Source organism: Carcharhinus amblyrhynchos, chromosome 7 (genome assembly GCF_965287045.1).
Source record: "Carcharhinus amblyrhynchos chromosome 7, sCarAmb.v2.hapA, whole genome shotgun sequence".
In the NCBI taxonomy this organism is placed as follows: Eukaryota; Metazoa; Chordata; class Chondrichthyes; order Carcharhiniformes; family Carcharhinidae; genus Carcharhinus; species Carcharhinus amblyrhynchos.
The window spans coordinates 118,421,341-118,447,645 of record NC_137330.1 but is presented as its reverse complement, the minus strand read 5'-3'; the positions used below and the strand labels follow the sequence as shown (position 1 = coordinate 118,447,645).

Sequence of the window (26,305 nt, the reverse complement as noted above, 5' to 3'; positions counted from 1 at the left end):
AGTTTTCACACACTGATTTTGAGGGCAATGAAATTTCCACTGAACAATACTCTTTAGCATTGTACCCAACACATACAGTACGGTACTAACTGTGAGAGCACAAAAAGTGCTTACTCTCTGTATCAGTTTATTATGAAGTAGGAAAAAGAACAAAGTCTTTAGCTAATAGAAGTCCAGACAGCAAGCTAGTAGAAATGACAAGGGATACAATGAGTTTTTTCATATTCAGTGCAAAGAGGAAGCTTCAGTCTGGATAATGAACAAACCCACACAGGGAACAGTAGTGAGCTGGTGGCAGCACTGACAGAATCAATGACCTGCTGTAGTTTCAGGCTGAACAGTGGTGTCAACGTGGCTCAGCTTGGAACACACTTGCCTCACATTAAAGACTGATTTCAAATCCATAAATCAGAAGTTATCAATGTTGAAATTCTTGTGTCATTCGGGTGGCATGGTGATAAAGTGGTTAGTACTGCCACCTCAGTGCCAGGGATCCCAGTTCAAATCAGGTCTCGGGTCATTGTGCAAACTCCAAACAGACATTCTCCCCATGTCTGAGTGGGTTTCCTCCCACAGTTTAAAGATGTGCAGGTTAGGCAGATTGGCCATGCTAAATTGACCATGCAAGTAACCTCACGACATCAGGTTAAAGTCCAACAGGTTAATTTGGTAGCAAGAGCTTTTAGAGCACTGCCCCTTCATCAGGTGAGTGCCTGACCAAATTGGCCATTAGTGCTACAGGGGATTAGCAGAGTAAGTATATGGGGTTATGGGGATAGGGCCTGGGTGGGATTGTCTGTGCAAACTCTGAATGGCTTCCTTCTGCACAGTAGGGATTCCATGATTCTAGGGAGTGATAAAGATGCTGAACTATGACCCCTTCTCAAAAAGGTAGAATCTTGGGGAAATTAGAACTTTACCAAGTGCCCAAACCATAATTCCTCCAGCTATGCCCTCAAAAGCTAACACCAATTCTCCAATGTCCGAGAGATCTAGCTGCATGAAAAATAGATTCCACATTTGCTTCACTGCACACTATACTTCAAAAGTAATGCCACAGAAAATGCTTTGTTACATAGGTTTTTGCATGATGGTAAGCCTTTTAAAAAGTTTATTTATTTGTCACAAGTAGGCTTACATTCACACTGCAATGAAGTCACTGAAAATCCCCTAGTCACCACATTCCAGCACCTGTTTGGGTACACAGAATTTAGCATGGCCAATGCACCTAACCAGCACATCTTTTGGACTGTGGAAGGAAACTGGAGGAAACACACAGGCACGGGGAAAGTGCGCAAGCTCCACACAGTGAGTGATCTAAGTCAGCAATTAAAACTGGGTCCCTCATGTGAGGCAGCAGTGCTAATCACTATGCCACCATGAAAATGACATGCCCAGGCTTGCAAAATATCACTGACTGTCCTGGCTTGCAATAATTTACATTTCTTTAACCTGTGCTTAACCCTCTCTCTACGTGCATTATTTGTATCTGTAAAGGCCTGCTTACCTGTTAAGACTAGCATTCCAACCACTACCTTGCAAATTGAGTCTGTGCCTGTATGTCTGAAGTTTGTGAACCCAACTCTTCACTCACCTGATGAAAGAGCAGCACTCTGAAAACTTGTGCTATCAAATAAACATGTTGGATTTTAACCTGGTGTTATGAGACTTCTTGCTGTGCCTACCACAGTCCAACACTGGCATCTCCACATCATCATGAAAATGGACAGAAGTGTGTATCTGGAGTTAGATCTTTTGATTTTCCACACAAATTGCATGGCAGAAGTGGCTTGAAATGGCCTACTCCTATATCTCCATCAGTAACTGAAATCACAGTAGAATCCTTGCTGGTGCTATATAATCAGGACCATTATTATGGTACAACAGCAAAGGATGCATGTAGTTGCCACTGAAATGGATAGCATCAGCAAATCTCCATTAAAGTCAAATTCCTATCACAAACACCTCAACAGCCAGGGAACAGTGGCACTGGGAAAGGCCAAGGCACAATTAGTTCCATAGAATTGGGTTGGAAGTAGAATTGCTCACCTTTGTCAACGAAAGACAAGTATTTGTACTCATCCACACAATGGAAAATCTGCATTATTATTTCACTACTCCAAATGTACAGCCTGTGAAGCCACCTGAAAATCCTATATCTCTCAATAAAGTTGCCTCTCATTCTGCTAAACTGGTGAAACTAAAACGAGTATAGGCCCAACCTTCTCAACCACTCCTCGTAAGAAAATCCCTCCAAACCTGGGATCAGCATTATATTAAAAAATTCACAACGTGCTCCATCATATTCTTACCCAACTTTAGCAAAATACAGTTACAATCCACCTCTCCCCCAACAAAACTGAGCTCAAAAGTCATTTACTTCTATTCAGAAAGTGAAGAAGGTATCAAAAATGATTTAAAGTGACATTGCACCAGTTCAGTGCCCAATTTGAAAATGGCTTTCACCCCCTTCCTTATGTTTGGCTGGGTACACGTACTTTATAGCAGTCCCTAGAATGAAAGCACACATAGCTGTGGCACCTGACTGTAAAAAGTCTGACAAAACCAGGTTTTAGTCCAACCGATTTATTTGATAGTAAACTCACAAGCTTTCGGGTTAGCCTCTTCATCAGGTGAATGGAGAGTTCTGGCCTTAGAGCATATAAAGCACAGACAGTTTAGAGATTACTGATTAAAATGTGAATCTTTACACCTAACCTGCTGTTCAAGTCGGGGCTAACCCGAAAGCTTGTGAGTTTACTATCACATAAATCGGTTGGACTAAAACCTGGTGTTGTCAGACTTTTTACTGTGGTTACCCCAGTCCAATGCCGGCATATCCACATCATGACTACTATCGGCACCTGACTGTACCAGATATTGGCTATCGATGGTTGGCTTTCGACATGCATCCTGCCTCCCGTGGGATTCGGGGATCCACATTTGCCATTTCTTATGCTGGAACTTCCCTGGATGCTGGAGGATGAAGGAGTTGGGATAAGAAGGGCATTTTCAGCATTGCAACCTGCAACTAGCCACAGGGATCAGCACCGGGACCACAATTATTTACAATATATTTTACTGACTTGGATGAAGAAAGTGAATGTATACTATGCCAAGTTTATGGATGACACAAAAATAATTAGGAAGGCAAACAATGAGGATGACAGAATACAGAAAGATTTCAACAGGTAAAGTAATTGAATAGAAACTTGGCTGGTAAGTTATGCACTTTGGTGCTGAATATTATTTAAAGGGAGAACGACTGCAAAAAGCTGTAGTATGGAGGCATTTGGGGATCCTCGTGCATAAATCAGAAAAAAGCTTACATGCAGGTTCAGCAGAGCGGCACAGTGGTTAGTACTGCTGCCTCTCAGCATCAGGGACCTGAGTTCAATTCCCAGTTTGGGTCGCTGTCTGTATGGAGTTTCCACGTTCTCTCCTTGTCTGCATGGATTTCGTCTGGGTGCTCTGTTTCCTGTGCAGGTTAGGTAGGTTGGCTAGGCTAAGTTGCCCCTTAGTGTCAGAAGACTAGCAGGGTAAATAAATGGGGTTATGGGGAAAGGGCTTGGGTGGGATTGTGATCGGTGTCGACTCAATGGGCCAAAAAGGGAAGGCAAATGGAATGTTGGTCTTTATTTCAAGAGAATGGAGCATAAAACTTGCTAAAACTGTACAAGGCCACACCTAGAACAGGTTGGGTCTCCTTTCCAAGGTAGATATACCAGCATTGGAGATAGTCCAGAGAAGGTTCACTAGGCTGATCCCAGGTATGGAGGGATTTTCTTGGGGAGTGGTTGAGAAGGTTGGACTTATACTCATTTTAGTTTCACCAATTTAGCAAAATGGGAGGCAACTTTATTGAGAAATATAGAATTTTCAGGCAGCTTCACAGGGTAGATGCTGAGAGGTTTTTTCCCGCTTTGTGGGAGAGTCTAGAATTAGAGGGCATTATCTGAGAATAAGAAGTCAATCATTTAAGAGTAAAGAGGGGGAATTTCATATTTGAGGATTGTGAACTTGTGGCATTTGTTACTGCGAGGACCATGAAAACTGAGTCATTAAGCTCAAGGCTGAGATAGGCAGATTTTTTAGTAAGTAAAGGAATCAAGGGGCTACGGTGGAAAAGTGGGGCTGAGGATCATATCAGATCGGTCATGATCTCATTGAATGGCAGAGCAGACTTGATGGACCGAATGGCCTGTTTCTGCTTGAAGGTATTATGAAAGCTTTAAACTCCATTGAAATTCTCTTTTCCCGTTACTAGCAGCTTGCCAACATTCATATCTAGGTTTATGGGAAGCAAAGGGGCAAAGACGTAGCACTCAAAACCACTATCTTCACAATGGGTTAGCAACGTGAAGAGGGAGCAAACATGCCAATAGAGGAGAAATGGCAGAGAATCAAAATACCATAATCTAAAGAACTCAAACATATTAAGAGCTAATATAAAGTTCAGTGTGGGGCGCTTCATCAAAACTCCCTTACAATTCTCCCTCGGGTCATAATTAAATCAGTTGTCAATCCACAGCGCACTATTAATTGGGATTTCCAATTTTCTGTTTTCCATCCCGCATGCTACACGTACAGCCCACCCACCAAACCGTGCAAGAGCAAGATGAAAACATGGAGCAAACAAACGCTTGGTTAATATAAACGAAACAGTTACATACAGAGCTGTTAACTTGAACACGTATTATTTCAAAGATGCGATGATAGCACAAGTCTCTAAATCGTAGCATGCCAAGAAAGGCTGTAAATTCACGTCCAACCGAAATACTAGATCCTGAATAATTGAAAAGGCAACCCATACATTTTAAACAGAATTGGAAAGCCCTCATCCGCATCCCTTCCAGATCAGAGAGACAGCATTAAGGACTCGCGTTTATAAGCGGAACTGTTTACCTCTCCTCAGCACAGGTCACAGACTCTCAGAAACAGATAAATAAAATCCTTAAACAGCATTCCCAATTCTCTCTTCCCAGAGGATTCACACAATCCAGTGTCCAGCTACAAAACTCCCGTGGGATTTAAAAATCGACAATTTTTGGAAAATATTGGAATGATTCGCGGCGGTTCATCTATTGCCTGGAGTGGGCTATGCAAGATATTAAATGCGACAAACATGTTGAGCTCAATTATAGGGTTTTATTTAGAAACATGTTGTTTTTAAAATAGCCAACATGTGGATTCCTTTAAACAAACCGTTCTGAATTGCAAGGCAGAATCTTTTTTAAACCTGTAATTTTTTTGACATAGCAACATACAAAGAAAATAGAGGTAAGTGTAGGCCATTCGACCCTTCCAGCCTGTTCTACCATTCATTTTGATCAAACTAAATATCCCCTGATTCTCCCCTGTAGCCCCAGGAGCTCATTCCTTCTAGAAATCACAATTTTTTTTGCCCCTTTTACCAAAGGGAATCCCTTGTTAAATGCAGATAAACAATTTTCCCCTTTTCACACCAGCTGCACAGAATCCAAAGAGGTGTTATTTACCCCACTCCTCCACTGAAACACAATCTCTGCCTCCCCTTTGCACCGTGCCAGGGTGGGACTGTCTCTGCCTTAAAACATCAAACGGCTCCCATTTCATACATCCTGCGCCAGCCTGTGGGAGAGAGAAGGTGGACGGGCGGAGGCAGGCCCTCCCTTACCTGTACAGCCACAGCAATAGCCCGGGACTCAGCTCAGCAACCAAACCGCCCTCACTCGCTGCCTGCCCTCAGCTAAAAGGCCGGATCCATTAGCGGCTCAGTGATAACTCATTACAGAGGGGAATTATTTTATTTCCTCACCCCCCCTCCCAAAGTAAATAAGCTCCAGTCGGCGAGCCGGCTCCCAATTCGGACACCACTATAAACAACTGCCTCCCTTCAGGAGAGAGTAGGGAGGGGAATTAAAACAACGTGAGACTAACCGCAGGAGGCGGAACCGCAGCGACCGCTGACGCAATGACGTCCACCTCAGGCTGACAGACGCTTACGTACTGACGTCACCTACAACGTCCGATGATGTAGGCCGCAGGACGTGCGCCGCTTACGTAATGACGTCATCAGCAGCGCCTAACGGCACTTGTGCGGATGACATCACCACCCAGGCTGCACTTCCCCCCCCACACACGGGCTCCCAGGCGCCTTCCATCTCAGTTCACTGCATCACAACCCATTCCTTTTTAGTTTCCTCCATGTGAGCAATAGGTAAAGATGTTGTTAACACATATATTTGTAGAGCATAGAGAAATAGCTTGAAGTTAAATAGATTGGATATAGTTAGGCATATTGATAACCCACTTTATGGAAACAACTGTGAGTTTAGTCACAAACATAGGACATAAGGTTCGATGCTGCTAACACAGCAATAATTAGGGATAATGAAAAGACTGCCTGTAATGTAGAGATAACATCAGAGATGTGATGTGCAGTGAAGCATACACCACATCCTGCAGGAATGTAAGAGGCCCACGTTATAAAAAGCAAATGGTCTGCAAGATGTGTTGTTTATACAACTAAGCATAAAAGGGGGAAGGGGTCACTGAGATAGTCGGGACAGCAGTGATTAAGTTGGCAAAGGATTGATTACTGCCAATCTGAACTGGACATGTAACAGTATTGGATAAGATGGATGAGTTTGCTAATGCACTCTTGTGATAACAGGAGACATTGTTAGATGGGATAGGAACTTAGGGCACCTCGAGCCAATAGGAGAATGTCAACACATAGATGGGACAGGAACCACCAATTAGGAGAGAACATCACATTGCAAAGCCATCACAATGCTTGTAAAAAAGGTATAAAATGTGCTGTAAATCTATGTGAGGTGTGCCTATTTCGCTAGACACCCGGTCTTGCAAGAACGTCAAATAAAATCTTGCTCCTTCAGAACTTGACTTGACTAAATTGTTTAACTGTGAGCTGTGTTTCTCACACTCCACACGTATTAAAGTTTCCAGAAATATTACAGTTCAGAGCCCTGAACGTGTTTCTTTTCCCAACATGAAAGGAAATTTCACATCTGGGTTGTTTCAAAAAGAACAGTGGCAGAGGCGTCGCCATGGTTTCTGCGTAGCGTAGCGTGACGCATCACGCTGCGTGCCCTCCTTCCCTCAGTCGCTCCCGCAGGCTTAAGGCACCGCCTCCGGCCCCTTCCTTCGTCCCCCGGCCGCTCCCCTTCCCCCGTTCTTATCCCTTCTTCCGCCCCCGGCCCCTCCCCATTTCTTCTCCGTTTCCCCAGCCCGCCTCCCCGAGAACGATCGCCCCTGAGCCTAGGCCCCTCCCTAAACCCTCTGGCAGGTCCCAGGCCCCGCCTTCAGCCCGGTGGTGCCGCACAGCAGGGCCGCTGCTCACTCACTCACTCAGTAATCCGGGCCGGCTCGCTAGTTTCTTGGGTAAGATTTCAAAGCTGTGGCTGGAAGCGGGCGGCTTGGCTTGGCTTCTCTCCGCCTGGCTCTGTTTGTTCTGCTGTCCAGCGGGCCTGGGTTCCTGTGGGAGCCAGTCTTGTGTAGCAGGGTCATAGGGACTCCAAGCACTAACTCTGCTTCTCTCTGTCCGCACAGGCCAGGCCTGCTGGGTTTATCCTGCTTTATTTCCCATTTCCAGCATCCATAATGTCTTACTGCCATCTAAGTTGTCCAATGCTCTGGTTGCTCAGTGGTGGAGCGTGGGGTTCACTGGTACCAGAAGTAGGAATAGATTTATTGTTGTCACATGTATTAGCATACAGTGAAAAGGATTGTTTCTTGCGCATTATGCAGACAAAGCATACTGTTCATAGAGAAGGAATGGAGAGAGTGCAGAATGTGATGTTACAGTTATAGCTAGGGTGTAGAGAAAGATCAACTTAATGTAAGGTAGGTCCCTTCAAAAGTCTGCCAGCAGCAGTGAACCAGATGGAAGAGGCAACTTTTTACAGAGTGGTGGGTACCTGGAATTCGCTGCCAGGGGAGATAGTGGAAGCTGATGCCATAGTGACTTTTAAGGGATGTCTGGACAAATACATGAATAGGATGGGAATAGAGGGATATGGTCTGTGGAAGGGTAGGGGGTTTTAGTTCAGTCGGGCAGCATGGTCGGTGGGCCGGAGGACCTGTTCCTACGCTGAAATTTTCTTTGTTCTTTGAAGATGTTTTTGAGTTGGTTGGTATGTGATCTCAGGCTTTTGTATCTTTTTCCCGATGAAAGAAGGTGGAAGAGAGAATGTCTAGGGTGTGTGGGGTCCTTAATTATGTTGGCTGCTTTTATGAGGCAGCAGCAAGTGTAGATGGAGTCAATTGATGGGAGGCTGGTTGAGGTGATGGACTGGGCTTCACTCACAATCCTTTGTATTTACTTGTGGTCTTGGGCAGTACGGAAGGCATACCAAACTGTGATACAATCAGAAAGAATGCTTTCCGTAGCTTGATGAGGCCACATTTGGGGGAAGTGTCCACTGTTGTGTTCTTATCGAAATAAAAGTATGCTTGTCTTAGAGGGAGTGCAATGACCGATTTCCCTGGAGAGTAAAAGAGTTAGATGTTCTCTCAAGTTTCTCTCATCACAAGGGAATAAGGAAACATAAGTTCTTAAGGGATTTATGTGAAAATATTTCCCCTGGCTGGGGGAATTCAAAACTAGGGACAGGTCTTAAAATAAGGGGCTGATTATTTAGGGTTAAATGAGGAGAAATACCTTCACACAAGGTTTATGAACCAGTGGATATTTAGTCATTAACTATAGTCAAGATAGAGGTCAATGCAACTTTTAGATACAAAGGAAAAGTGAAAGGTATGGGAATGACGCAGGAAGGTGTAGCTGAGATAGACAATCATTCTGGTATCCTGCTGTTGTTTTTCCTGAAGGGTGGATGTTAGAATTTATTGGATGGCATGTGGGTTGAGGAAAGGTGGCTTTGCCTGAATAGCCTGCTCAAAACTCACTATCCATGCCTTTGTGTGTGAAGATATACCGGAGGGAAAGTGGTTCCTATTGAACTATAATCCCATATTTGCTAGTGTCCCTTAGGGGAAGAGAAAGCAAATCCAATTTACTCTCTTGATTCGTAACCAGTGGGACTTTAGTGCATATCCAGCAACGAGGACAGGGTGAAATCAGACCAAATTCTAATGCCATTTGGAGTGGTCAGGTGAAATCTCCTCAGTGGAGGAGACCTCCGAAACTGAAAAGTTAGAAAAAGAAATATTAAGTTAAGGAATGGTTGGCTGATAGCAGGTTTGAATTTCAAAGTGTGGATTGTAGAACGGAGGAAAGATTAGCATAGAATACCAGCAGCTTGTGAATATTTCAGGCCCTTCATCAGATTAAGGGACATCATCGACCCAAAACATTATCTTTTAAGTTTATTTATTAATGTCATAAGTAGGCTTACATTACACTGCTGCCTCACAGCATCAGGGACCCGGGATTGATTTCCAGCTTAGGTCACTGTCTGTGCGGAGTCTGCACATTCTCCCCGTGTCTCTGTGGGTTTCCTCCGGTTGTAATGAAGGGAATTGCTTGATAGGGCGGACGCAACACGGTTTCATTAAAGGGAAGTCGTGTCTGACAAATTTACTGGAGTTCTATGAGGATGTGTCTAGGGCAGTGGATAGAGGAGAGCCGGTGGATGTGGTCTTTCTGGATTTTCAGAAGGCGTTTGACAAGGTACCTCACGAGGTTATTGCAGAAGGTCAGGGGACATGGAGTTGGGGGTAGGGTGTTAGCGTGGATAGAGGATTGGTTGTCAAATAGGAGGCAGAGAGTGGGGGTCAATGGGTGCTATTCGGATTGGCGGTTGGTGACTAGTGGGGTGCCCCAGGGGTCGGTGCTGGAGCCTCAGCCATTTACCATTTATATAGATGATCTGGAGGAGGGAACCGAGTGCAGGGTGTCGAAATTTGCTGATGACACCAAGATTGGGGGAAAGGCAAATTGTGCGGAGGGTGTGGAGAGTCTGCAGAAGGATCTAGATAGGCTGGGTGAATGGGCCAGGAAATGGCAAATGGAATTTAATGTTGGCAAGTGTGAGGTGGTCCACTTTGGTAGGAAGAATGGTAGGAAGGACTATTACTTACGGGGCGAAAAACTGCAGCAGGCGACGGTGCAGAGGGACCTCGGGGTCCTTGTGCATGAGTCGCAAAAACCCAGCTTGCAGGTGCAGCAGGTGGTCAGGAAGGCGAATGGGATGCTGGCCTTCATAGCGAGGGGGATTGAATATAAAAGTAGGGAGGTCTTGCTGCAGCTGTATAGGGCATTGGTGAGGCCGCAGCTGGAGTACTGTGTGCAGTTTTGGGTGCCGCACCTGCGCAAGGATATTTTGGCCCTGGAGGGAGTGCAGAGGTGGTTTACTAGGCTGATACCGGAGTTGAGGGGATTGAGCTATGAGGAGAGGCTGAATAAACTAGGCTTGTACTCGTTAGAGTTTAGAAGAATGAGGGGAGATCTCATTGAGACGTATAAGATGATGAATGGGATGGATAGGATAGAGGTGGAGAGACTCTTCCCGCTCAAAAAAGACAGTAGGACTAGGGGGCACAGCCTCAAGATAAAGGGGAGGCGGTTTAGAACGGAGTTGAGGAGGAACTTCTTCACTCAAAGGGTGGTGAATCTCTGGAATTCTCTGCCCGTTGAAGTGGTGGAGGCTGCCTCGCTAAATATTTTTAAGAAGCGGGTTGATGGGTTCTTGATAAGAGAGGGGATTAAGGGTTATGGGGAGAGGGCGGGAAAGTGGAACTGAGCCACGACAGATCAGCCATGATCTTATTGAATGGCGGGGCAGGCTCGAAGGGCTAGATGGCCTACTCCTGCTCCTATTTCTTATGTTCTTATGTTCTTACTGTGAAAATCCCCTATTCGCCACACTCTGGCATCTATTCGGTACACTGAGGGAGAATTTAGTGTGGCCAATGCACCTGACCAGCGTGCCTTTCAGACTGTGGAAGGAAACCGGGGCATCCAGAGGGCAGACATAGGGAGAACATGCAGACTCCACACAGACAGTGATCCAAGCTGGGAATCGAACCCTGTCCCCGGGAGGCTGCAGTGCTAACCACCATGCTGTCCCTATCTGTTTTTCTCCATGGAAGCTGCCTGAACTGCTGAGTGTTTCCAGCATTTTCTGTTATTTTAGATTTTAAGCATCTGCACTATTTTGCTTATGTCCCAAAATTTAATTTATTGCCGTTGTCTCGAACTAACAGTATTATTTCACTATTAACGATGTAGACGGAGGTATAAGCTTGATTTACAGATTTGAAGATGATACTAAGATCTGTGTGAATGTTAGGTTTATAAACGTTTGATGACTTTGTGTTGCTAATGTGTGAGGAGAATGCGCTCATGATTGGCAAATGATGCTTAACTTGGATAAATGCAGTATTATGCATGTGGGCAGGGAGGAATGCTTAACATTCATCCACCACAAAGTGTATATGTAAATTCAGGAAGAAAGAGAACTTTTTATTCATTCGTGGGATGTGTGAGTCACTGGCTAGGCCAGCATTTCTTCCACACTCCTAATTGCCCTTGTGGTGAGCTGCTTTCTTGAACCACAGTGGTTCATGTGGTGTAGAACACCCACAGTGCTGTTAGGGAGGGAGTTCCCTGATAGTGACCCAGGATTTTAATCCTGGGCATTCTAATGCATACATTAGAGGGGGCCTGGTGGCGCAGTAGTCAGCATTGCTGCCTCACAACGCTATGGACCCGGATTTGATTCCGGCCTCAGGTCATTGTCTGTGTGGAGTTTGCACATTCTCCCATTGCCTGTGTGGGTTTCCTCTGGGTGTTCCTGCTTCCCCCCACAATCCAAAGACGTGTGGGTTAGATGGATTGGCCGTGCTAAATTACCCCTTAGTGTCAGGGGGACTAGCTAGGGTAAATGCTTGAGATTATGGGGATGGAGCCTGGGTGGGATTGTGGTCAGTGCAGGCTCGATGGGCTGAATAGCTTCCTTCTGCGCTGTAGGATTTTATCTCTAAAGCTACATAATCAATGCCATGAAGTGATAACTAGAGCCTGTAGAGTGTTGGGTGCGTTCATAGGGTGGGAAATCAGTTATAAGATGAGGCATATTATTTTGTCCTTGGGCAAGACTTTGGTCAGGGTTTACTTTGTACAATTCTTGCCTCTCTTTGGAGGTGGGGGGTGGTGATATTGACGCTTTGGAAGGGGTGCAGATAATGTCTACTACACTGATTTCCAGCAAAAAGCAGTTTATTAATCAAGGTGGATTAGAAGAGGTGGAATCTGCATTTTAGAGAAGATTGAGGTTGATAAGATAATGAAGGAAATAGATTGTGTTTCAATTGACAGTTTGTTCCAATTAACAGTTGCATGATAAGTCTGGGGAAGAATATGAAGATAGTTTGAGTCACGTTGATATCAAAAAGATGGTGGTATTGGGGTTCTTGAAAAATATTAAGATATACAAGGTCTCAGAGCCTGATGAGATATACCCCAGAATACTGAGAGAGGCAAGGGAGGAAATTGTTGGGGCCTTGAGAGAAATCTTTGTATCCTCACGGCTACAGGGGAGGTGCGCATCCGATACAGTGCAGGGTTAGGTTCCTTGGCCGCCCAATCACCTTGTATTAAGAAAGTGCTTGGTCTCTTGGTGGTGAAACGTGGCTTGTGCTGTTGATGCAAGATTTGGTGTGGCAGAGGGAACTTGATCTTGGAGTTATGGAACTGCTTAACAGCAGGATGGCGACACTTGCTGGATGAAATCTCCTTTACCTTCATGATCTGAATGGAGTGAGCCTGGGCATAATGGCGAGCTCCCATATCACAGTAGCACTGAGTGACAGCACCAGCAGTGGTCAGGTCCCTGTACATATTGTAGGTTCCACTTTGAGAGTCATAGCACAAAAATAGCAGACAAATCCCCGGGGTCTGATGGCCTCCATCCCAAGGTTCTAAAACAGATAGCTATGGCTTTCCAAAATTCTCTAGATTTCAGAATGGTCCTAAGTTGCCAAATGTAACACACAGAATTCCGGGCCAGTTAGCCTGACACCATTCGATATACAGATGCTATAGGAATCACAGAAACGTGGGAGAAAGGAGCAGGAGGAGGCCATTTGGCCCTTCGAGCCTGCTCTGGCATTCATCAGCATCATGGCTGATCATTCAACTCAATAGCCTAATTCTGCTTTCTTCCCACAACCTTTGATCCCATTCGCCCAAAGTGCTATATCCAGCTGCCTCTTGAATACATTCAATGTTTTGTTATCAACTACTTCCTGTGGTAATGAATGGCTTATCATTCTTTGATTGAAGAAATGTCTTCTCGTCTGCATCCTAAATAGTCTGCCCCGAATCCTCAGACTAGGAAAGATAGAAAAGGAGGTAGGAGAGAAGGAGGAGTTGCATTTTTCGATTAGGGAAAGCATCACAGCAGTATTGAAAGGAGATATTTCTGAGGGTTCGCCCACTGAGTCTATATGGGTAGAAATTGGGAAATATGAAATCACTTTGATAGGGTTGTACTATAGGCCCCCAAATAGTCAGTAGGAAAGCAAATATGTAAGGATATTACAGATAGCTCCAAGAAAATTAGGGTGGTAATGGTAGGGGATTTTAACTTTCCCAACATTGACTGGGACAGTCATAGTATTAGATGGTTGGATGAGAGAAATTTGTTGAAAGTATTCAGGAGGAATTTCTCATCCAGTGTGTGGATGGACTGACTAGAGAGAAGGCAAAACTTGACCTTTTGAGAAATAAGGAAGTATAGATGACAGAAATGTTAGTGAGGGGTCACTTTGGCAACAATGGCCATAATTCCATTAGTTTTAAGATAGCTATGGAGAATGATAGGTCTGGCCCAAAAGTTAAAATTCTAAATTGGGTCAAGGCCAATTTTGATGGTATCAGGTAGGAACTTTCAAAAATTAATTGGGGGAGTCTGTGGGAAGACAAAGGGACATCTGATAAATGGGAGGCTTTCAAAAAAGTGTGTTAACGAGGGTTCAGGGTTAGCACATTCTTCTTAGAGTGAAGGGCAAGGCTGGCAGAAGTAGGGAACCCTGGATGACTTGGGATATTGAGGCCCTGGTCAAGTAGAAGGAGGAGACACATGATGTGCGTAGGCAACTGGGATCAAGTGGATCCCTTAAAGAATATAAAGGGTGTTGGAGTAGAGTTAAGAGAGGAATCAGGAGGGCAAAAAGGGGACATGCGATTGCTTTGGCAGAAAAGGCAAAGCAGAATCCAGAGAGATGCTACAAATATATAAAAGGAAAAAAGCGTAACTAGGTAGCGAATTTGACTGAATTTTTGAAGGGGTCACCAAGAAAGTAGGTGAGGGCAGTGCAGTTGATGTTATCTACACGGATTTTTAGCAAGGCTGTTCACAAGGTACTGAATGATAGGTTGTTGTGTAAGGTTAAACCTCATGGGATCCAGGCTGAGGTAGCTAAATAGATACAAAATTGACTTGATGACAGAAGACAGAGGGTGGTTGCAGAGGGTTGTTTTTCAAACTGGAGACCTGTGACCAGTGGTGTGCCTCAGGGATCAGTGCTGGGTCCACTGTTATTTGTCATTTATAGTAATGATTGGATGAGAATTTAGGAGGCATTGTTAGTAAGTTTGCAAATGACACCAAGGTTGTTTGCAAAAAAGTCCCAGTCAAACTATCAAGTCCTGGTAGCGTCCCAGTAAATCTTTTCTGTGCTCTTTCTAGTCAAGACGAAGAAGGAGGCACATGCCTTGCGCCAATCTTTGTGTCATCATGGACAGTGAAGAAGGTTATTTAGGATTGGAACGAGATCTTGATCAATTGGGCCAGTGGGCTGATGAACGGCAGTTGGAGTTTAATTTAGATAATTGCAAAGCGATATATTTTGGTAGATTGAACCAGGGCAGGGCTTACTCAGTTAAAAGTAGTGTAGCAGGGAGAGTTATAGAACAGAGAGATCTAAGAATATAGGTTCAAAGCTCCTTGAAAGTGGAGTCGCAGGTGGGCATGGTGGTGAAGAACGCATTCGGCATGCATGGTTTCATTGGTCAGAATATTGAATACAGGAGTTAGGACGTCTTGTTGAAGTTGTACAAGACATTGGTAAGGCCACACTTGGAATACTGTGTACTGTACTGGTCACCCTATTATAGAAAGGATATTATTAAACTAGAAAGAGTGCAGAAAAGATTTACTGGAATGCTACCAAGACTTGATGGTTCGAGTTATGAGGAGAGGCTGGATAAGAACAAAGAAAATTTCAACACAGGAACAGGTCCTTCGGCCCTCCAAGCCTGCACCGACCATGCTGCCCGACTGAACTAAAACCCCCTACCCTTCCAGGGACCATATCCTCCATTCCTGTCCTATTCATGTATTTGTCCAGGCGCCCCTTAAAAGTCATTACCATATCCACTTCCGCTACGTCCCCCGGCAATGAGTTCCAGGCACTTTTTTAACCTGGACCGTAGGAAGCTTAGGGGTGATCTTATTGAGGTTTATAAAATAATGGGGGGCATAGATCAGCTAGATAGTCAACATCTTTTCCCAAAAGTAGGGGAATCTAAAAGTAGAGGGTATAGGTTTAAGGAGAGGAGAGATACAAAAGAGTCCAAGAGGCATTTTGTTCACACAATGTGTGGCGAGTGTCTGGAATGAGCTGCCAGAGGTAGTAGTAGAGGTGGGTACAATTTTCTTTCAAAAAGCATTTAGGCAGTTACATGAGTATGATTGGTATAGAGGGATATGGGCCAAACAGACAATTGGAATTAGCTTAATGGTAAAAACTGGGCAGCATGGACAAGTTGAGCTGAACGTGACTCAGTCATTGAGAAAATGGTAGAATCTATTAAGGAAGTAATAACAACGCAGTTAGAAAAACATGTTATGGTTAGAGCAGGTCAACAAGATTTTAGAAAAGGAAAATCCTGTTGGGAAAATTGTTAGACATTGTTGAAGATGTAACTAGTAGGATAGGTAAAGGAAAATTAAAGGGGAATTAGTAGATTTAGTATGCCTGGATTTATTAAAGGTACATGATAAGGTGCCATAGAAAATGTTAATCGGCAAGTTGCAGGGTTATGAAGATGGGGTCAATGTAAAGGGGCAGAAGTTGACTAATGGACAGGATACAGAGAGTAGGCATAAATGGAGTATTTTCAACCTGGTAGGCTGTGACCAATGAAGTGCTGTGACATCAGTTATTTACAAGTGAGGTGACGTAGAGTGTTGAATATTTGCTGTGATACGAAGCTAAATGGAAAGGTGAGCTTTGGGAAGGACACAGGCTGCAAAGACAGGCTAAATGAGTGCGCAACAAAAAGGCCTATGGAATATAATGAGTGAAGTTAATTACTTTAGTCATAAGAGTAAAAAGGTGGAATTTTTTTAAAAACTTGTAAATATTGATGTCCAAAAGGACTTGGCTGCAAGGTGGCACAGTGATTAGCACTGCTGCCTCAGAGTGCCAGTGACCTGGGTTTGATGCCGGCTTTGGGTGACTGTCTGTGTGGAGTCTGCATGTTCTCCCTGTGTCTACGTGGGTTTCCTCCGGGTGCTCTGGTTTCCTCCCTCAGTCCAAAAATGTGCAGGTTAGGCAGATTGGCCATGCTAAATTTCCTCCTAGTGCCCAAAGATGTGTGGCTTAGGTGGATTAGCTATGGTAAATATGTAGGATTATGGAGATAGGATGGGGGGGTGCAGACGTAATGGCCATGCGGCCTCCTCTGCACTGTAGGGATTCTATGGTAGTCCAGAAAGTTTGCATGCAGCAAGCAATTATGTTGCCCTTTACTGCAAGGGGAACGGAATGAAAAAATAAAAAGTCTTGATGCAATTGTGGAGGGATTTGATGAGACAATCTCTGGAATATTGTGTGCAGTTTTTGTCTCCATACTTAAGGAAGATAATGCTTGTGTTGGACGCAGTACAGCAAGGTTTCACTAATTGGTCCCTGCAATGAGACGGCTGTGTTATGATGAGAGACAGAGTAAATTGGGCTTGTATCCTCAGGAGTTTAGAAGGATGGAAGGTGATGTCATTGAAACTTACAAAGTTCGTAAGGGGCTTGATAAAGTACACACTGAATGATTGATTGTTTCTGCTGATTGGGAATCTCAAATATGGCAGCATAGTCTCAGGATAATGCACTGATCATTTAGGACTGCGATGGTGGGAAATTATTTCACTCAGAGACATGTGAATCTTTGAATTTCCAAAGGGTTGTGGATGCTCCATAGTTGAATCCATTTGTAGCTGGGACAGACAGATTGTTGATGTCTCAGGGAATCGAAGGATATGGGGAGGGGATGGTAAAGTGGAGTTGAACGCTACGTTTAGCCATGATCATACTGAATGCAGAACAGACTAGAGTTCTATCAGTTGGTTGCAATATTCTTGGACTAAGATAGGGTGGGTTGGGGAAAATCACATCCAGGATTGCTGTTGATGATAACTACTGTGCTGGGTTGTGGATGTGGCATTTGGTGAGGGCAGGATTAGCCTTGGTTGTAATTCCCCTAGACCCACTGAATACATAAGAACATAAGAAATAGGAGCAGGAGTAGGCCATCTAGCCCTTCGAGCCTGCCCCGCCATTCAATAAGATCATGGCTGATCTGTTGCTGCTCAGTTCCACTTTCCCGCCCTCTCCCCATAACCCTTAATCCCCTCTCTTATCAAAAACCCATCAACCCGCGTCTTAAAAATATTTAGCAAGGCAGCCTCCATCACTTCAACGGGCAGAGAATTCCAGAGATTCACCACCCTTTGAGTGAAGAAGTTCCTCCTCAACTCCGTTCTAAACCGCCCCCCTTTTATCTTGAGGCTGTGCCCCCTAGTCCTACTGTCTTTTTTGAGCGGGAAGAGTCTCTCCACCTCTATCCTATCCATCCCATTCATCATCTTATACGTCTCAATGAGATCTCCCCTCATTCTTCTAAACTCTAACGAGTACAAGCCTAGTTTATTCAGCCTCTCCTCATAGCTCAACCCCCTCAACTCCGGTATCAGCCTAGTAAACCTCCTCTGCACTCCCTCCAAGGCCAAAATATCTTTGCGCAGGTGCGGCACCCAAAACTGCACACAGTACTCCAGCTGCGGCCTCACCAATGACCTATACAGCTGCAGCAAGACCTCCCTACTTTTTTATTCAATCCCCCTCGCTATGAAGGCCAGCATCCCATTCGCCTTCCTGACCACCTGCTGCACCTGCAAGCTGGGTTTTTGCGACTCATGCACAAGGACCCCGAGGTCCCTCTGCACTGTCGCCTGCTGCAGTTTTTTGCCCCGTAAGTAATAGTCCTTCCTACCGTTCTTCCTACCAAAGTGGGCCACCTCACACTTGCCAACATTAAATTCCATTTGCCATTTCCTGGCCCATTCGCCCAGCCTATCTAGATCCTTCTGCAGACTCTCCACACCCTCTGTACAATTTGCCGTTCCCCCAATCTTGGTGTCATCAGCAAATTTCGACACCCTACACTCAGTTCCCTCCTCCAGATCGTCTATATAAATGGTAAAAAGCTGAGGCCCCAGCACCAACCCCTGGTTAAGTGTACAAAGACTCAGTGTACACTCTCCACTACTATCAGGATAGAAGGTCAGAAAATTGGATGGATGCAGCACACAGCTTGACAGCTGGATGCATGTGAGCTGCATAATCTGCTGGTTTCAGTGAGGTTTGATTTCCTTTTTTAAATATTATTGAAGATTTTTCCATTTTGTATAAATAAGAACAAAGAACAGTACAACACAGCCCACCAAGTCTGTGCCGACACAGATGCTTCTCTAATCTAGCGTTTTCTTTATCCCTCTATTCCCTGCCTATTCATGTATCTATCCAGATGCCTCTTGAACAATGTTATAGAATCTGCTTCCACCACCACCTCCGGCAGCACGTTCCAGGCATTCACCACCGTCTGTGTGGAAAAACTCGCCCCTTACATCTCTTATAAACTTCCCCCCTCTCACTCTCAACCTATGCCCTTGAGTAATTGACCTTTTTTATCCTGCAGAAAAGACTCTTGACTATCCACTCTATCCAAGCCTGTTATAATCTTGTAAACCTCTATCAGGTCCCCCCCTCACCCTCCAACACTCCAGTGAAAACAATCCAAGTTTGTTCAACCTTTCTTTATAGCCCATATCCTCCAAACCAGGCAACATCCTGGTAAAGTCTCTTCTGCAATACATCAACCTCCTTCCGATAGTGTGGTGAACAGAATTGTACACAATACTCCTAATGCGGCCTAACTAAAGCCTTGTACAGCCGCAACGTGATTTTCCAATTCCTATACTCGACGTCCTGACTGATTGAAGGCCAGCATGCCATTTGCCTTCCAGACCACCTCGTCCACCTGAATTTGCCACCTCAGGAAGCTGTGGAGCTGCATACCTAGATCCCTCTGTATGCTAATATTTCTAAGGGCTCGACCATTTAATGTATACTTTCCTTCTGCAGTAGATCTTCCAAATTGTATCACCTCACATTTGCCTAGGTTAAATTCCATCTGTCATCTGTCGGCCCAGGTCTCCCACCAATTTATATCCTGCTGCATACTTTGACAATCCGTCTGCAAATTTACTAATCAAACCACCTACATTTTCCTCTAAATCGTTTATAAATATACATAATATATATAATTACAACCAACAGAGGCCTCAGCACTGACCCTTTGGAATACCGCTTGTCATGGACCTCCAGTTAGAAAAGTACTCTTCCACTATTACTCTGAGCTTTCTATGCCCAAGCCAGTTTTGTATCCATTTTACCAGCTCACCACATGACTTCACCTTCTATATCAGCCGGTCATGAGGAACTCTATTGAAGGCTTTACTAAAATCTATGAACACAACATCCACTGCCCTGCACTAATCAATTTTGCACATTGTCCTCATGTCTGTGTGGGTTTCCTCCGGATACTCCAGTTTCCTCCCACAGTCCAAAGATGTGTGGGTTACGTTGATTGGCCATGCTAAGAAATTGTCCCTTAGTGTCCAGGGATGCATAGGTTAGAGGGATTAGTGGGTATAATATGTAGGGATATGGGAGTAGGGCTTAGGTGGGATTGTGTTCGGTGCAGACTTGATGGGCCGAAGGGCCTCTTTCTGCACTGTAGGGTTCTATGATTTCTAATTTTTCTTGTCATTTCCTCAAAGAACTCCATCAAGTTTGTGAGACACGACCTCCCCTTCACAAAACCTTGCTTCCAAAATAATGTAACAAACTCTTAAAGTTTGAGCAAGATCATTTTCAAACAAATACATGTAGGAAGAGAGAGAGAAAAGAAAATTACCAACATAGTTGGTTCAAATTATTCATTGTATCCAGTGCCTCCCACAGCCCCAGTAATAAAAGGATATATTGAAGAATGGGGAGGTATCAGGATAATTGAATATAGTCACAGTTGGCTCAGTGATGGAGGAGGCGATGGCCTAGAGGTATTTTTGTTAGACCATTTTACAGCAACTCAGCTAATGTTCTGGGGAACTGCGTTCAAATCCCACCATGGCAGATGGTGGAATTTGAACGCAATAAAAAATATCTGGAATTAAGAATCTACTGATGATCATGAAACCATTGTTGGAAAAACCCATCTGGTTCACTAATGTCCTCTAAGGAAGGAAACCTGCTTTCCTTACCTGGATTGGCCTACATGTGACTACAGAGCCGCAGCAATGTGCTTGACTGTCAACTGCCCTCCAAGGGTAACTACGGATGGGCAATAAATGCTGTCCTAGCCAGCAATGCCCATGTCCCATGGGTGAATAGAAAAAGGTGGTCATGCACAACCAAGCTCGCAGGATAAGATGGCAGAGCCACAAATGTTCGATTTCTAATGGGGCAATTAAAATGGGAACCAGTACAGAACTAACAGCATTCATTAATGGAATAATTGGGTGCAAAATTCTGAAATAATTTCAAATAGTGTTAGCCAATCTGAAAGGGATTTGGATAAAGAAATTACTTAATATGTTCCAGCAGTCCATGTGCTATATCTCAATGTAAATCTCAATGTTCTTGTCTCCAGGTTCCTTATGGCGCTGTTCCGGAAAAGCATCGTGCCATTGACTGGTACAGCAGAAGCAATGATCCGAATGTTCAGGTACTTCACTTTTATATTGATCAATCCTGGGATTATTCCAGCTGACCACTTACTGGGCTGCTCTTTAACCTCCAAAGGGTTATTGCTGCTGCTTAAATTAGCCACCTTCCCTTGAAACCACATTTAAAATATGAATAGACTTTCATTGCTCACTTTTCTCAAAACATCACAGTATAATTCACGCACAGTGAATTTTTTAGGTGCAATAACTGCTGTTGTGCAGATAAACAACTGTATTTCCTGTACATCAAGATTCCACAAATACCAAAAGGTTTTAATTCTCTGCCCGTTGAAGTGGTGGAGGCTACCTCGCTAAATATATTAAAGACATGGGTAGATAGGTTTTTGACAGACAAGGGAATTAAGGGTTATGGGGAGAAAGTGGGAAAGTGGAACTGATCCACTTCAGATCAGCCATGATCTTATTGAATGGTGGGGCATGCTTGAAGGGCTAGATGGCCTACTCCTGCTCCCATTTCTTATGTTCTTATTTCTTATCTTAAAAGAAAGAAAGAAAAGTTTATTTATTCGTCACAAGTAAGGCTTACATTGACATTGCAATGAAGTTACTGTAAAATTCCCCAAACCAAGATGTGTTCGGCCAGTTAATTTATTTTATTCTGTATTTCAGTAGAGCGCACGGATTTGATTTAGCATATATTCTGAACAACAATGTCTTTACTGCTGCAGCACTCCCGGTTTAGCTCATTTGGCTGGACAGCTGGTTCGTGATGCATAGTGATGCCAACAAACGCAGGTTTAATTCCCATACCGGCTGAACTTATTCGTGAAGGCCCCTGTCGTCTCAACGTTACCCCTTGTCTAAGGTGTGGTGATCCTCGGGTTAAATCACCACTTGTCAGCTCTCCCTGTCAAAGAGGGGAGCACCCAATGGTCACCTGGGACTATGGCAACTTCACTCCCTTGGTGTTGTGTTAGTAAAGTTAAAATTTATTTATTAGTCACTAGTAAGCTGACATTAACACTGTGAAAATCCCCTAGTTCCCACACTCTGGCACCTGTTCAGGTACACTGAGGGAGAATTTAGCATGGCCAATGCTCCTAACTAGCACATCTTTCAAGTTGTGGGAGGAAACCCATGCAGACACGGGGAGAACATGCAGACTTCATAAACCGGGAATCGAACCTGGGCCCCTGGCGCTGTGAGGCACCAGTGCTAACTGCTGTGCTACCATGTTAATAAGTTGTTCTAAGTTATATGCTTGCATTTTGGAGTGTGATTTGAACTCAAATTTCCATCATAAAGGTGAGACTGACCCAAGTTGGTGTTATCACCTTTCTTCTATTCTGAATCTCTCTCTTCCTCCTGATGAGATTGGTTTAGCTCAGTGTTGCCCCCATTGTGGCACAGCTGGTGTAGAACCACTGTGTGTTGAGGATTGTGAACATAAAGAGCACGAGCTCAATGTATGACATTGTGTATAATGTTGGTCCGTATTGTCTCAATCTGATGCTGAGCAATTCAGGTCAGGGAGGCTCCATGATCAATCTTAGCTCTGTCCAGTGTTAGCCGGTCTCAGCCTAAATAACGGCGCTGCAGGTGACTGAGACTCACTGGAATCTGAGGGTTGAGGGAGACACGAAAAACAAATCAACTAGAATTGCCAACTCCTAATCTCTCTCAAGCCCTGCTGAAGCGCGTAGGTATGTGGAGGCCGTGTGAGGAGGATCAGGCTGGTCTGATACCATTTCCCACCACCATGACTCTCTCTCCCCCCACTGACCATCTTTGCCCCTGGAATCAAATAGTGTGAACTGGTGTATGAAAATTGACCACTTGAGTAAGTTGCATGGAATTTACAACATTGGAACATGCCATTTCGTTCAACAGGTGTCAGTGTTTACACTCTACATAAACCTATTCTTGCCTTACTTCATTTAACCATATCAGTATTGCATTCTATTCCATTCTCCTTCATGTAGTCACCTAGCTTCCCCTTAAATACATCTATACTATTTGCCTCAACCAGCAGATGGGCACCACAACAGCTCAGTGACTATCACTGCTAGCTGTGCAGATACGTGGATTTGGGCCTGTGTCTGTGGGAGTTTGCGCATTCTCCCTGTGGTTGCGTGGGTTTCCTCCGGGCGCTCCGGTTTCCTCCCACACCCCAAAGATGTGCTCTTAGGCTGATTGGTGTACCAAATTGACACTATTCTCCCCTGAATCTGGCTACATTAGGGGTTCCACTCACATACACACAGGGCGGGGTAGGTGTGGGAAGATGCGGCGGCGTGGGCTCGTTGGGCCGAAGGGCCTGTTTCCCGTGCTGGGAAGTTCTTTGTTCTTTGGGTTCTCTATTAAATTTGTTAATGAATATCTGATGTTTATGACCTCGCAAGTGGAAACATCTTGGCTACCCTATCAAACTCTTTCATAACTAAGGACCTTACTTAGCTCATCTGTCAGAATGGAAAAGCTGTACCTATGTACATTATTTTTGACCTTTTAAAGTTAAGGTTTATTTATTAGTGTCACAAGTAAGCTTATATTAACACGGCAATGAAGCTACTGTGAAAATCCTTGAGCCGCCACACGCTGCCTGTTCAGGTACACTGAAGGAGAATTCAGCATGTGGTCAATATACCTAACCAGCACATCTTTTGGACTGTGGGGGAAAACAGGAGCACCCGGAGGAAACCTACACAGATATGGGGAGAACGTGCAAACTCCACACAGAAGTAACCCAAGCCAGGAATTGAACGTAGGTCCCTGGTGCTGTGAGGCAGCAGTGCTAACCACTGCCATCATGCCACGTTGCACTATCCTTTTGTAAAATATAGACATCGGAATGGTTAACAGTACTTCAAGTGTGATCAAACCAAGGTTCTGCACAAGTTTAACATTACCTTTCTGCTTTTCAATTTATCCCTCTATAAATGAAGCTTTGTTTCCTTGTCTTTTCTACCCTCGTTGCTACACAGTGATTTCTGAATGTTGACTGTAAAATAATGAAGGGCGCAGATCAAATAGATAGTCAAAATCTTTTCCCAAAGGTAGGGGAGTCTAAAACTAGAGGGCACAGGTTTAAGGTAAGAGGGGACAGATACAAAAGTATCCAGAGGGGCAATTTTTTTCAGAGGGTGGTGACTGTCTGGAACAAGTTGCCAGAGGTAGTAGTAGAGATGGGTCTTTTAAAAAGCATTTAGACAGTTACGTGGGTATGATGGGTACAGAGGGATATGGACCAAATGCGGGCAATTGGGATTAGCTTAGGGGTTTTAAAAGGACGGCATGGACAAGTTGGGCCAAAGGGCCTGTTTCCGTGCTGTATATCTCTATGACTACAAGATTCCTTTGCTCCTCTACTTCACTAAGACACTTATTTTTGCAAAGAGTATAAGACCTCCTTATTCCTCTTAGCGAAATGCACCTTCTTCCATTCAGCTATTTTGAAACTGTTTTGTCATTTGCACATCTATTCGACAACTTTATTAATGTCTTGTATTTATCCAGTGAGACACAGGAGAATGACTGGCCTCTATCCTAAAGCCAGCAGGGTGAAAAGAGTAAGCTTGATTGGGTTGGGGAACTTCACCCTGATGCTGGTGTGTATCTTTTCTAACAATTAAGAGAGGTTGTTTCAGTTTGGGCTGTTTTTGTTGGAGCAGAGAAGACTGAGGGGTGACCTGATTGAGGTGTACAAGATTGAGGGCATGGACAAAGTGGATAGGAAGCAGCTATTCCCCTTAGTTGAAGGGTCAGTCACAAGAGAGCCTAGTTTCAAGGTGAGGGCCAGGAGGTTTAGGGGGGGTGTGAGGAAAATCTTTTTTACCCAGAGGGTGGTGACGGTCTGGAATGTGCTGCCTGGGAGGGTGGTGGAGGCGGGATGCTTCACATCCTTTAAAAAGTACCTGGATGAGCACGTGATATGTTATAACATTCAGGGCTATGGGCCAAGTGCTGGCAGATGGGATTCAGTGAGAGTTCAGGTGTTTCTAATGTGTCGATGTGGATTTGATGGACTGAAGGGCCTCTTCTGTGCTGTATGTTTCTATGATTCTATGAATTAAAAGCACCCTCATTCTCTTCTCATATTTCAGTTCTTCCTCAGCCTGTGAAGCCATACAGAAAATGACCAGAGTACGGGTGGTGGATAACAGTTCCCTTGGCAACACGCCATATCATAGACCGCCCAAGTGCATTCATGTGTACACCAAAAATGGTATTGGCAAAGTGGGAGACAAAATCTTACTGGCAATCAAAGGGCAGAAGAAAAAGGCACTGATTGTGGGCCATCGGATGCCTGGCCCACGTATGACACCCAGATTCGACTCCAACAATGTGGTGCTTATTGAAGATAATGGGAACCCGACGGGGACACGCATCAAGGTGCCTATCCCAACCAGCCTGCGCCAGAAGGAAGGCGATTACTCAAAAGTGTTAGCCATTGCTCAGAAATTTGTCTGATGGACCTGCTGAGTTACAGTGAGAATGATCTGGCAGTGTTATATGGATTGAAACAACCGTCTTATGCAGGTTGAATATTGTTTCCATTGTAGGCATGAGCATTTGATATTGCAGGTGTTAAAGTTGGTTCAGTTATATTGGCTGTATATCTGTATATTAAATCACTTGTCCTTGCTGTCTATGGCTTTGCTTCTTGTTGTCATATTATTTGGTCATGCTTTCCCAACGTGAATTGGGACAACACAATTTTCCATCCATGTTTATCTCAGCTGTCCATATGTTCATCTTGGATCCCTACAGTGCATAAGAGCCCTTTCGGCCCATTGAATTCGGCCCACCGACTGTTCAACAGAGCATCCCATCCAGGCCCCCTCACTACCCTTTCTTTATAATCTCACACTTTTCTCATTGCTAATCCTTTTAACCCAAACATCTTTGGACACTAAGGGGCAATGTAGCATGGCCAATCCACCTAACCTGTGCATCTTTGGACTGTGGAAGGACACCAGAGCACCCAGAAGAAACCCATGCAGACGCAGCGAGAATGTGCAAACTCCACACAGTAACCCAAGGCTGGATTTGAACCTGGGTCTCTGGTGCTGTGAGGCACCAGTGCTAACCACTGTGCTGCCCATTGTTGCAGACTCTGGCCTGGGATGGCTGCATACATGTTTCTGCAGCAAATTTTGCACCTCCTTCACCACCTTATCACTGATAGTGATAGTTGAATGGCCTTCTCTTGGTTCTGTTTGGATAAACTGCAGGAATGTTGCTAACTAATAGTAAAACTGCTTAAAAAAAATCAGAAGGTGGCTGTCAGAGGTAAGGGTGGA

General features: G+C 44.4%; 2 protein-coding genes across 4 annotated transcripts in view; one reads left to right on the top strand and one right to left on the bottom strand.

Annotated features, from left to right (window-relative positions):
• Positions 1 to 5,936, bottom strand: part of LOC145345236 (mechanosensitive cation channel TMEM63B-like) — a 215,450-nt gene extending 209,514 nt beyond the window's left edge. For all 3 annotated transcript variants that reach the window (XM_080193015.1, XM_080193019.1, XM_080193018.1), the window contains exon 1: positions 5,657 to 5,936. The gene's annotated coding sequence lies outside the window, so the exon portion shown is untranslated. The remainder of the gene's footprint in view (positions 1 to 5,656) is intronic.
• Positions 5,937 to 7,241: 1,305 nt separating this feature from the next.
• mrpl14 (mitochondrial ribosomal protein L14) lies at positions 7,242 to 25,653 on the top strand. The gene is made up of 3 exons (XM_080193404.1): positions 7,242 to 7,386; positions 20,966 to 21,040; positions 25,106 to 25,653. Exons 2-3 carry the CDS (start codon positions 20,973 to 20,975, stop codon positions 25,470 to 25,472), a joined length of 435 nt encoding a protein of 144 aa, XP_080049530.1. The 5' UTR covers positions 7,242 to 7,386; positions 20,966 to 20,972; the 3' UTR covers positions 25,473 to 25,653.
• Positions 25,654 to 26,305: the final 652 nt, after the last annotated feature.

Coding starts and splice junctions, on each gene's coding strand:
- mrpl14 (XM_080193404.1), top strand. CDS start 20,973: ATGGCGCTGTTCCGGAAAAGCATCGTGCCATTGACTGGTACAGCAGAA. Junction 21,041..25,105: donor GCAATGATCCGAATGTTCAG/GTACTTCACTTT, acceptor CTCATATTTCAG/TTCTTCCTCAGCCTGTGAAG.